This window comes from Camelus dromedarius, chromosome 4 (assembly GCF_036321535.1).
Source record: "Camelus dromedarius isolate mCamDro1 chromosome 4, mCamDro1.pat, whole genome shotgun sequence".
NCBI classification, from domain to species: Eukaryota; Metazoa; Chordata; class Mammalia; order Artiodactyla; family Camelidae; genus Camelus; species Camelus dromedarius.
The window spans coordinates 74,255,643-74,269,281 of NC_087439.1; the positions used below are offsets into that span (position 1 = coordinate 74,255,643).

Here is a 13,639-nt window from a genome sequence, read left to right on the forward strand (position 1 = left end):
CATGAGGTCCACTCAAAATAAAGTAGTAAATACACTGTTCATGGAATCATAATCTGCTTTTACCAATGTTTATAACAGAAATTCAGATCAGGATAAAATGCTGATTTCATTAAAAAATGAGTATCTTACTAATTTTGAATGTTGATGCTGTAATTAACCCTAGAATCAATATCAGACACAACACTTAACTGACATACTATCTTCATGGATGTAAGTTCAGGATGTCAGTTGTATTTCTCTTTTGGAAGTGTGGGTTATTATGAAAACTTAGTATTCTCTGTTTAACTACATTAGGTTCTCACATTTGATGTGAAGCTTTGTATACTATAAAAAGAAATGTAAATAGCAGAAAAAAATCAAAGTACTGTAATTAGATTCTTAGCCCACAGAAAAGATCTATGCATCCTCAAACATTAAATTAAAACTTTCAGATGTGTAATCTATCCCTCTAGTGGATTAACTTGGTAGTTATCTGGTTTTATAGTGTACCCTACAGTAATAACTTTTTTTTCAGAAAATACATTTGTTTTCACTGTATCAAATAAACTGCTAAACATGTTATATCCATACATCCATAATGTCTGCTTAGTTAAGAATTAACTATTCAAAATACGAAAGTCAACTACTTTTACTAAAAAGTGAAGTATTTGCATAGTAAGGAAGAACTACACCCAGAAGCCTTTTAACTCATTCAAGAGGTATTTAAAAAATAAAGTATATAAAATGTAGAATTTAACTGGGCAGTAAAATTATAGGAAGCCTTCAGGCAAAAAGAAGTCATCACATAACGAAGAGGGCAAAGTACCCAGGGAAAAAATTAATTTGCTATCGGTCAGTAAACGTGTTTGAGACTGTAACACAGTTCTTGCTAACAATGTAATTAATCATGGATTTAAAATTTTATTCTCACATTAAAAGTGTTAACTAGTTAAAAATTTAAGTGAGAAACTGCTCCAGAAATGCAAATTTAACACTGCAAGTCAGATAAAAGAAAATGTACACACACAAGAGAACTATGATACTTATGGGAACATAAATTATTAAAAATTAGCTACTTTCCCAGATACAATAGGAGAAAAAGAACGAGTTGACTATATGGTCAAAATAATTTTATGAAAAGAAAATTTTAACTTCTGGATCTATACTGTATAATCCAAACAAAAAGTAGCGCCTAACTTCCTTACTGCACAGAACTGAGTTTTCTATTCCTTTCTTCTTAGAACACTTACTTTACAAAACAATGGTTTGCCAGGCTCGTTAGTTTTTTAAAATGCCACTTAGGTATACACATGTATGTTTTCAAAATTCTGTAAACGGTATTAAGGAAATACAGTAACGGTTTCATTTAGGTCTTACCAAATAATGTGAGTCAACTTTATAGTGCAAGAAGTATGGATAAGATGTCAATATGAATACAAAAGCAAGACTACAAACTGATGTTTTCTTTGGGGGACTTTTTTTTTTTATGATCAATTCCAAACACACAGTACAGGGAAGATGAAATGAGTAAGAAAAAAATCATATTTTATTTCCCCATTAACACCAAGCCATATTATTCAAAATGTGTTTCAAAATACTTAGTGAGATCACCAATCCCAACCACTGCCTTAATTCAAATGTTCACTACGAAAATAGTCAAGCAACAGAAATCCACTGAGACATCGTCTAGAGAGAACAGCTGCACTGCTATATAGTTTACCTTAGTACTTTAGTCTCTCAAGTTTTAGCAAGTTTGTGTAAAAATTACTATTCCCATAGGTTCATAGTGACATTAATATGAATGCATAATTTCAAAGTCAACATTCCTTTCACTGTGAACATAAAACTTCTCAAAAGATAGGTGTGGGTTGGGGTAAAGTAATGACTGGCTGCTGGGATAGCACTGCTCGTAGCCTGATGTACTGGCAGGATTGGGAAGGCATAAATATATACACAAACTCTCAGGACGGTACTATTTCCCACATTTTTGCTGCACATACTTGTCTCATGTGGTATAAATTACTTCCTCCAATCTGAAAAAAAAAATGAAGACATTTATCTTCATTTCAAAGAAACCCATTTAAATGAAAAAGAAGTTCCTCATGTTTGTTAACTATATTCAAAAGACAGATTTAAATATTTTCTTCACTACATGTACAATTTTTTTTACCCTTAGTGCCTTGTTACAACCAGTTTAGCAATAAGACCTCCAGTGCTTTGTTTGAAATTGCATTCAGTTGGTAAGACTGTAAAATCTGCAGTTGAATTCTTTTTAAGATGCTGAATTTTAAGTCCAAAATCTGTATGAGCGTTCATCAACACCTTTGGAAACTGTGAATTATTGCAAAACATTTCACATGTGTATATAGTTCAAACGTAAACATTGTGGAGAGAAAGTGTAAAATAAATACTAAATATTTTTCAACTCTAGGTAAATATTTAAATGCTGCTGAGATGGTTAGATGAAAAGATTAATATTACTAACAGGAAGTCAAACTATCTTAAAGACTGTTTTCTGAGTAGTTAGAACAATTTCGCAAAGCAAAGATAAGCAAGAGCCTATACCAGTACATTTTTCCTGTAGTGTAATGGAATCGCTAATATGAGGTATAATTTGTAAGCAATTAATACAAATATAAATAGGTATAAGCCACCACTAAATCACAGTCTGGTGAAAAGCTTCTCAGCTAATGTAGCCTGGGGAGGGAGTTAAGGGAAATGAAAAGAAGGGAAGGACAGGGCAGGTTTCCGGTGGAACATCATTTATATGCTTTATCATCATCTTGTATGTAACAGTCCACTGATGCAGAAAGGTAAATCCTTTCCAAGTATGCTGGTCTAGAATATAGTTTATGTAGCATAGTAAGAGTATTTAATTACTACTAACGTTTCATTTGCATTTATATTTGGATATACACACAATCATATATGTATATCAAAAACTATAAACAGAATTTAAAAACACTCTTATTTCAATTTGGAAAAGTTAACAGTTAAGACTGAACTATGTACTACAGAATTTTCTAGAATATCTAAACTCAGGGATAAAATCAAAAGAAAACATTACTACCTCTTTAGTAAATGGCTTGTGTGAAACCTCAAGCTCACTCATCTTTTTATAGATTTGATGAGGATTGTGATCCAATGATTGTTTAGCAGCAATTTTACCAAACTGTAAATTCTTTTATTAACAGGCATTATAAACAGATAATACTAATCTTATTTAAAAACCATGAGTGCCACACCAGTGAATATACAGCTCATGAATAACTTAAAAAGTATTTCCCATTTTAAAAGGCAACACTTAGCATACAAAAACCTATACTAAACAAAGAAGCTATAATATGGATACATGATTGATGTGTCTAAAATGACATATATACAGTACATAATTAATGTTAATTATGTGATCAGTACATTTTTTCTATATGATTCCCTTCATGCCTCACTTTCTCCAGAAACTGAATTCTGAACTTCCTCTTCTAAAATTGGTACAATCAGGTTATCCTTGGACATCAAATTGTATTTCATCACAAATTTAGTAAACCGATGACACAAAAATGTTTCATTCTGTAGAGGAAGAAAAAAATGTTATTTTAATTTATTATTCAAAATCAAATAAACCAGACATAATATCAAAATAAATTATTGTCATTCTGATAAGATATCAGGACAATTAGTGAAATATACTTACTTCATATTCGTCAAATATCTGCCGGTGATGAAAATAAGCATGTGAAAATATTCTGTAAATCCTACGGCATACTGATCCTAGTTTTGCTACAGATGATTCCTTTATGCTAACCCTAGAAACAGAAAAGAAATCACAGATTCATAGAGCTGAACAGATCTCAGGAAAAAGAAACCAATCTTCTCAATTCACAAGTGTGGAAACTGACACCAGGGAAAATAAGTGACCAGTCCAAGGTCATACTGCTAGTAAGTGGTGAAGGCAGGATTAAAACCCATTATCAACTCCTGGGTCAGTGCTCCTTCTACCTAACCACAGTGCCTAAGAAATTCAGTATTATAGCTTTGAAACTTGGTTTAATGCAATTAAAACAAATTCTGACATATCAAAACTTATTAAGACATTTGTTTACTACATTAATATTTTGTCCACTAGAGCTGATTAAAACTACTGAAAGGAATCAGTTTATTCTACAGAACTGAATTTCTTTTGTATGTGTAAAAATAAAAATTGCTTACATATTACTGATTTTTAAAAATGTATAAAGGATACTGAGGCAAAAAGTATTTTTTTTTTTACATATTTTATATGAGATCTTTGAAGTTAGTGATATTTGGGGTGGGGGGGGCGGAGTCTCCAAATCTACCCACCTGGTAATAAATATCTTAAATAGAATAAAAGTCCGGTCACAAACCTCACCAATAATATATAATATATTACAGTATGCACAGGACTACTCTTGACTGAACTGACCTGTGAGCTTCAGGAGTCTTGATGCTTTTAGTTTAACCACAACCCTAATTTCAAAATGTGAATAATTTTGAACAAGCTGAATATACAACAGGATAAAAGTAAGTTTAAAGAATTCAATGAATTAATCAAACTAGTTTTAGTTTTAAAAACATCAGTTTTAAAAATTAAATCCAAAAAAGTTTAGCACCGTGTTTAAAAGTTTTATTTACCTGCTGGGAAAATATTTATTGCTATTCAGAAGACATGCAGCACCATCAAGAGTGTGTCTAGTATAGTCTATGGCAGGACACTGTAAAGGAAAGGATATAGAAATGCATCAACAAAGAGCTCCACCTCTGAAGTCAGGTATATTTATTACATGGGTGTCTAATCCCCAAAACCTGAGCATGTGCTAAGAAAAAGTGCCTTACAATATCAGAATGACTGTGCAATTCAATAAATAAGGCTTTCTTATCCCCATGAACTATGCTGTGCAGCTTCTAGAAGATAAGTGAATCAGTCTCCCAATTTCTCACTCTCAATATTCTACCTAGAAGAGAACAATGCTTAGAGCTGGGAAGAACACCTGATTATCTAATCTAAACCTCTGGCTTTACAAATGAGGACACTGAGGCTGGTCAGTTTGCAGAGTTTGCACAGGTTTCCTCCCAGATCTTAAAAATCTATAGGCAAGGATAAAGAACACCTCAAAAACAAGCAATCCAACTTAGGAAAGTCTGCTCTTTAGGCATGCTAAGAGGAGGCTGACTCTGTATCACAGAGATTCAAGTAAGCAAGTATGTAAACATCCCAACTCCAAAGCATGAGAGGGAGACTTCCGGAGAATGATGCACAGAGCAGAGACTACCCTTGACTGATGGTTTATGACTTATGCAACTTCATACAGTTAGGAAGAAGAACTCAAAAACCATAACCCAGATATACTGATTCCTAGTCCACTGATTTATACTTTACCAATTGGATCAGCAGCCTCTTTCTCTTCACAAATACTTCCAGAGATCACTGTCTTCTTACATCCTAAAAAGCATCCCTTACATCGACTGGCATCTTGTTACTAATCTAGCAGCTTTCTAAAAAACTTACTCCTTGAATCTGCTTTAATTTAACGTGAAATATGAAGTTTCTTTACATTTAAATAAACCTATTCTATTTATCAGAACTAACGAAACCTATTTGTCTCATGGCAAATCAGTAAACCTATTAGAAGGAAAATAAAACTGCCAAGTAATTCTCCTCATTCAGTTCTTCTGAGGGCAGAGAGGGAGAAGCATCAAAGGAAAGGAAGTCTAAGAATGAACAAGGGAACCAAAAAGGAAAAATAAAACAGAGAAAGGAATAAAAATGATCCTAGTTCAATCCAGTAATCAGAGTATTTTTCAAGTGTTGAGAATGAACTGGTATTTTAAAACCTATTAACTACTAAACACAGCTTAGTGCATGGCTATAAATACACAGATTATCAAAACAAAAAAAAATGCACTTTTCTAACCATATATCCATAGGAATATGTGGCTAGTGGACTCACTACCTAAAACAGTACCATGAGCAGTATTTATTGAAAAAAAAATCTTTCTCCATATATATGATTACATGTGATTTGGTTGAAAACAAGTATCACATGTCACTGTGTTTCTCACTCATATTGGTCATTTAGGTGTGCCATGGGACGGTTTTACAATCTTTAAATCAGTGCCACTCGATGGAAATATAATGTAAGCTACACATTTAATTCAAAATTTTCTAGTATCTCCATTAAAAAAGTAAAAAGAAACAGTTGAAACTAATTTTAATGATACAGTGCAGCAAGAATCAGTACTTCATCACTTTCTTTTTTTAAAAATTCAGAACCTTTATAGACTTTAATGTTTTTAATATACACTAAATACTGTAAAATATGTTTCTCCCTCTATAGACTTCATTCCTTTTTAAGGCTGAATAATATTCCATTCTATGCATATACCACATATTTTTAATTTACTCATCAGCTGATGGAAATTTGGCTGTTTCCATTTTTGGCTAGTGTGAATAATGTGACTGTCAGCATCAGTGCATAAGTTTTGTGTAGATATATGTTTTCATTTCTTCTCCATATATACCTAGGAGTGGAATCAGTAAGTTATGCAGTAACTCTGTGCTTATCATTTTGAGGAACTTTCAAACTGCTTTCCAAAGTGGCTACAGTATTTCACAAACCCATCAGTAATGTATAAGGGGTCCACTTTCTCCACATCTTGGCCAACACTTGTTATTATCTGTCTTTTATATTTCAGTCATTCTAGCGGGAGAAGTGTATGCCATTATGGGGGTGTGTCTTTTTTCCCATTAAAAAAATTGTGGTAAAATAAGTAACATAAAATTTGCCACTTCAACCATTTAAAAATGTACAAAAATAAACTCAAAATGGATTTAAGACTTAAATATATGATAGGAAACCATAAAACTCCCAGAAGAAAACATAGGTAGTATGCTCTTTGGTATTGGTCTTAGCAATACTTTTTTGATTATGTCTCCTCAGGCAAGGAAGACAAAAGCAAATATCAACAAATGGGACTAAAACAAACTAAAAAGTTTCTGTACAGCAAAGGAAATAATCAATAAAATGAAAAGATAGCCTACTGAATGGGAGAAGATAATGTGCAAATGACATACCTGATAATATCCAAAAATATTCAAAGAACTTATATAACTCAATATAAAGAAAAACAACCAGATTAAAAAATGGCCAGAGGACCTGAATATATGTTTTCCCTACCAAAGACATACAGATGGCCAACAGACACATGAAAAGATGCTCAATATCACTAATCATCAAAGAAATACAAATCAAAACCACAATGAGATACCACCTCACACTTGTTAAGAATGACTATTATCAAAAAGACAATAAGTAAATGTTGATGAGGAGAAAAGGGAACCCTCATGCACTGTTTGAAGGAATGTAAGCTGGTGCAGCCACTAGAAAACGGTATGGAGGTTCCTCAAAAAATTAAAAATAGAACTACCATAGGATCCAGCAATTCCACTCCTGGGTATTCTTCCAAAGAAAACAAAAACACTAATTTGAAAAGCTTTATGCATCCCTATGTTCACTGCAGCATTATTTATCATAGCCAAGATATGGAAGCAACCTAAGTGTCTATCAACAAATGAATGGATAAACAAGATACACACACACACACACACACACACACACACACACACACACACACACACACACACACACACACAATGGAATACTAGTCAATCATAAAAAGGAATAAAACCTTATCATTTGCAACAACATGTATGGACTTCGAGGGTATTACACTAAGTGAAATAAGTCAAAGAAAGACAAATACCACGTGATTTCACTTACATGTGGAATCTAAAAAACAAAATACATGAACAAACAATAAAACAGAAAGAGTCACAGATACAGAGAACAAAGGTGGTTGCCAGAGGAGACATGGGTGGTGGGGATGAGTGAAATAGGTAAGGATGACTAAGAGTTATAAACTTCCAGTTGCAAAATGAATGAGTCACAGGGATGAAATGTACAGCATGAGGAATATTGTCAACAATATTATAATGACTTTGTATGGTGACAGACAGTAACTAGACTTATGGTGATCATTCTGTGATGCATAGAAATACTGAATCACTATGTAGTGCATATGAAACTAACATAGTGTAGGTCAATTATACTGCAATTAAAAATTTTTAAAAAGATACTAACAATAAGAAATCCTAAAATAGCACTGTGGCAGTAAACTTAAAGCAAATAACTCTAAATCAAAAGACAAAATAAGTGACCTAAAGACGCTAAAAATTTGTCTATCACTGTCTTGAAGAGATTTAGGTTATCGTGATTTTTATTAGTCATTCTAGTTCATAAATTCTTACCTCTTTTGGAGTTTTGTGAGCTGCACAAAGAAAAATCCATTGTTCAGTTGCTGTCATCTGAGTGCATGTATCTGGATGGCATTCACTCTGTTAAAAATATGTAATTTTATTGTACATAAATAAAAATAGATGGGATTTCAAAATTGTAGAATAGATAAACAAGATTATACTGTATAGCACAGGGAAATATACACAAGATCTTATGGTAGCTCACAGAGAAAAAAATGTGACAATGAATATATATATGTATGTTCACGTATAACTGAAAAATTGTGCTCTACACTAGAATTTTGACACAACATTGTAAAATGATTATAAATCAATAAAAATGTTTAAAAATGTATTATTTTATTAATATGTAAAATAATAATGAAAAAGCTTATCATTTGGGTTGCTACATTCTCATGTAAAATTCTAGAATAATTAAAAATTTGGGATAAGTCTTTGTAAGTACATTAATATACAAAATCAGGAAAAAAAAAAACAGAACTTTCAATTATAGCTTTAACTTAAAGAAAATATTACCTGAAGTTTGACAGCAAGTCCATTTAGCTCAAGACAGAATTGCCTAAAAATGTAAATATATAAATGAAAACTCTTATCTATTCTCCACATTTTTAGAATATTAATTGTAAAAACAGAATGCCATCAATATTGCCCTTCCTCCCTCATCACCATTATCAACACCATCTGAATTTACGTGGCATATTTCTTACAAAGACATATAGATTACCAAAACTAACAACCCTAATGATATTCAATATCAGAGTTCAGTGAGTTGATCACTGTTACCCAGTGGAAATTGTTAAATTTTTCTGAGAAGTAATCTGGAAATATTTATCAAGACCCTTACAAAGTGTGCATGTTTTTGCTTGTTTTGTTTGTTTTATGAGGGGGAGGTAATTAGGTTTATTCATGTTTGGAGGAGGTACTGGAGATTGATCCCTTGTGTATGCTAAGCATGTGCTCTACTGCTTGAGTTATACCCTCCAAGCCAAAGTGTATATTTTTTGACTATGTCGTTCTAACAACCTATTCTAATGAAATAATCAGAACTGCATGCAGATATATGTACAAAGACGTTCACCCAAACTATATATATACACAAATTTTGAAACATTCTGAAGTGTTAGCAATTGGAAAGTAGTAAAATGTTGGTATTACACAAACATACAAAGGATATATGCTTATATTCACAGTAAGATTCCAGTTACATAAAAATTTATGTGTGTTTATATATCTGTATACAAACAGGTACACAGAAAAAAGACTAGATGTTTTATACTTCTATGTATTATATAAGCCTTGTTCTGATTATAAACATGCTTCATCTAAGAACCCTAAACATGACCAAATATAGAATATAAAACAGGAAAAGTCTGCCATAATTCTACTACCTCTTCCCAAAAGATAATTATTGTTTACATGCAAATTTGATTTTCTATGCACAGATTAAAAATATATTGGGGTAATATCATACACAATTCTGTAACTTGCTTTACTGTCACTTAATAGATCTTGGGCATTTTTTCACAATATCCTTTCCCTCTAAAATTATCAAACTGAGAATTATAGAACGATGCTTGGAATATAGTGAGGGCTCAAAAAACATTTTTGAAGAGATGAAAAATGGGGCAAATTATATGACCTTTAGATCATTTTTAGAAAGACTTGCTAATTTATATGAAAAGGCAATTAATCCTTATGTCATAAAATAACTGACTTTATGTTGTCAGAATAATGAATGTGTTCTCTCTAAAAAATCGTGTCAAAATAGTTAATCACTATTATGTTTCCTCATCAAACAAATGAGTACACTTTTGTTCCATAAATATGTAAAGCTAAAACCTACATAACTAGAATATAAAAGAGAGTTCCAAAAGGAAAAAAATCTGCATATATATGAAAGAAAAACTAGATTTACTTATTTATTTACAGTGCATTAAAATAGAAGAAAGCAAACTGAAGAGTCAAATTTTCAATCAGATGCCTAATAATAATGCTGTTCTTAGATTATAAAAATTAACACTATTTCTGAATCACCACACCATTCTCTATTGCCCCATAGCTATAAGCTGTATGCTATGTATTTTTGAGTTATTTTCTACTAAATTGTAATAAAGATGGGTGGTGATAAAGAAGATTCTCGTCTAGTCCAATCTACTTATGGCCAATAGCAAAATTAAGCTAACTGATTTGGTAGTGTTATGGGTACAACCTGTGGCAAATGGTGCAAATGTAACAGCTTCAAGTTAATTCAATACACGGCTAACACATACAGTTGTGCAGCTGAAGAGACAAGCCAAAGCTGAATTCTAGTCTACAATCTACGGTCACTAAGCTATGCATACTGGCATGGAATTACATCCACTCAGAGGAAGTGGTATCTTTTCTTAATTACAGGAGATATGACTGAAGTCATGACCCAGTTCCCATTAAAATCATAATATAATCAACCACGTTAACCAGTAACAGCAAGTATTAAATCTCAAATCAGTAACACTAAGCATGCACCCAAAAAAAAAAAAAAAAAGCCAAACTATTTTTAAAACTCTTCCTGGTCAACTATAAAGACATATACACTATAATAAAGACACAAAAGAATATATATATGTGATGTATAATACATAAATTATACAAATCAAAGTGGCTAATATTCAGAAAATAATAACAGAAGTATTAATGATAGCACCAGGACAAATGGAATATGCATGACAAAGATTTTTTAAGTTTTGTATAATAAATATTTCATAGTCTAAGTTAAATAGGGAGGAAAAGGTTTTCTTAGATCTGAAATTAAAAACTTGTAAATTAAAATGAACTCTTACTTCTTAGGAATTATGCTTATAGTGAAAAAAACCACCCTTGCTTATTTTCATCATCAATCCCATAGGTAAGCAAGTAGTTAATTTTAAAGTTGGTTAAAATAAGGCAGAGGATGTATTATACTAAAGTGCTCTCCATTTTTATTTATGACTATTATATTATATTATATTACTAAAAAGTACTATAACTATTTTGTGTATCATTAAAGACCTACCTTAAATGTTCATACTTCCATACACCTTCATCTTGGCCTTCAGGTGGTTCAAGAATCTTGTCAATATTGGAACAATCTGCCCTTATGTTCTGTTGTATATACTATAAACAAAGAAGTTCTTAGAATTAATTAAAATATCACATTACATGGTAAATCTTATGGCAGTTATTACTGTTTAATGGGCACAGAGTTTTAACTGGAGAAGATAAAAAGGTTCTGGAGATGGAGACGGTAATGGTTGCATAACACTGTGCATGTAATTAATGCCACAGAACCGTACACTTAAAAATGGCACATTTTATGTTATGTATTTTTTACTACAATTAAAAAAAAAAGTAGAGTAAACACCAAACAGAAAAACCCAAAGAAATCCATGCTCAAATACATAATCAAATTGCCAAAAAACTAAAGATACAGAAGCCAGTGAAAACATGCATGATCTACAGAATAAAGACTCAAACAAGAACAGCTTTCTCATCAGAAATCACAGAAGCCGGGAAGAAATGGAACATTTTTAAAGTGCTGAAAGAAAAGAACTGTCAGCCCAAACCTCTACAACTAACAAAAATACCCTTCAGGAATGATGATAAAATTAAAAATGTTTTCTGATGAAAGAGAACTAAGGAGAATTCCTAGCCAGCTCTAAAAGAACTGCCAAAGGAAATTCTGAAGTTCTTCAGAGAGAAGGAAAAAAATAATACCACAAGGAAACTTAGAAGGAGCAACAGAAATTATAAGTATCTGGGTATATATATATATAATAAACCATTCTCCTCTTGATTTTTAAAATATATTTGGCAGATAAAAGCAAAAAATATGATACCGTCTGACGGGGTTTTCAATGTATGTAGATGTAATATAGACAACTACAGCATAAACGGGAAGGGTAAAGGAGTCTAAATGACAATAGTTTCTACATTTCAATCAAAGTAGTAAAATATTTACTAAATAGAAAAATTAAGCATGTACTTAAGTAATCTCTAGAGAAATCATCAAAAAAATTACATAAATATTGTCAAAATTAGAGTTAAATAGAATACTAAGAATGCTCAAATAACCGTTAAAAAGGCAGAAAGGAGGGAAAAGAGAAACAAAAAAGAGGAAACAAACTGAAAACAAGTAATAAAATGGTAGATCTGAATCTATCTATCAATAACTACATTCACATTAAATGGCCTAAATACACCAGTTAAAACACAAGGACCGTGAGAAAGAACAAATATGACCCAACTACACTGTCTACAAGAAACTTACTTCAAATATAATGTTATAGGTAGGTTAAAAGTAAAAGGATGGAAAAAGATACACCACGCAAACATGTATCAAAAGAAAGCTGCAAGGAATGAAAGGTAGTTGAACATAAAAAAAAAAATTAACCAACGAAAACACTACATTAATATATAAAGGGAAAAACACAATCATCTTAATTAGTGCAGAAAAAGTTTCCGACAAAATCCAACACCCTTCATGATAAAAACACAGAAAACTAGGTGTAGAAGAGAACTCCCTCAATATGATGAAGGGCATTTGGGAAAAACCCACAGATAACATCATACTCAATGGTGAAAGATTGAAAGATTTCCTTCCAAAATCAGAAATGAGAAAAGGATGCCTGCTTTCCCCACTGCTATTCAACGCTGTATTTAATTTCCAGCCAGAGCAATTAAGTAAGAAAAAATAAATAAAACACTATCTCTAGTCACAGATGATATGATCCAATATGCAGAAACCCTAAAGAATCCACAGGGAAGCTAATAAAGCTACTAAAAGGATTCAGCAAAGTAGCAGGATCAATATATAAAAATCAGTTGTTTCTAAACACCATCAATTAACAATTCAAAAAGAAAATTAAGAAATCAATTCCATCTATAATAGTATCTGAAAGAATAAAATAAGTAGGAATAAATTTAAATAAGATTAAACACTTGTATACTGAAAACTACAAAACACTGCTCAAAGTAATTAAAGAACACCTAAATGAAAGACATCTCATGTCCATAGAAGACTTAACATTGTTAAGATATCAATACTACTCAAAGCAATCTGCAGATTCTATACAATCTCTATTAAGCTTCCAGAACTCTTTTTTGTATAAATGGGAAAGCTGATTCTCAAATGTGTATGTAATTGCAAGGGGCACCAAACAGCCAAAATAATCTTGAAAAGAAAACAAAAGTTGGAGGATGCACACTTCTCAATTTTAAGACTTACTACAAAGCTATGGTAATAAAAAAACTGTGTAGTACTGACATAAGGATAGACATATAGACCAATGGAATTGAATACAGCAACTA

General features: G+C 31.8%; 1 protein-coding gene across 3 annotated transcripts in view; it reads right to left on the reverse strand.

Annotated features, from left to right (window-relative positions):
- Nucleotides 1–1,503: 1,503 nt before the first annotated feature.
- HSPE1 (heat shock protein family E (Hsp10) member 1) overlaps nucleotides 1,504–13,639 on the reverse strand; it is a 29,315-nt gene continuing 17,179 nt past the window's right edge. For 2 of the 3 annotated variants that reach the window (XM_031452070.2, XM_031452067.2), the window contains 6 exons: nucleotides 11,346–11,446; nucleotides 8,831–8,873; nucleotides 8,306–8,392; nucleotides 4,633–4,712; nucleotides 3,674–3,785; nucleotides 1,504–3,549 (listed from right to left, as the gene is read on the reverse strand). In XM_031452070.2, the coding sequence (XP_031307930.1) occupies nucleotides 3,418–3,549; nucleotides 3,674–3,785; nucleotides 4,633–4,712; nucleotides 8,306–8,392; nucleotides 8,831–8,873; nucleotides 11,346–11,446 (555 nt within the window). In that variant the 3' untranslated portion in view covers nucleotides 1,504–3,417. The remainder of the gene's footprint in view (nucleotides 3,550–3,673; nucleotides 3,786–4,632; nucleotides 4,713–8,305; nucleotides 8,393–8,830; nucleotides 8,874–11,345; nucleotides 11,447–13,639) is intronic. The other variant, XM_064485126.1, reaches the window with a different exon arrangement.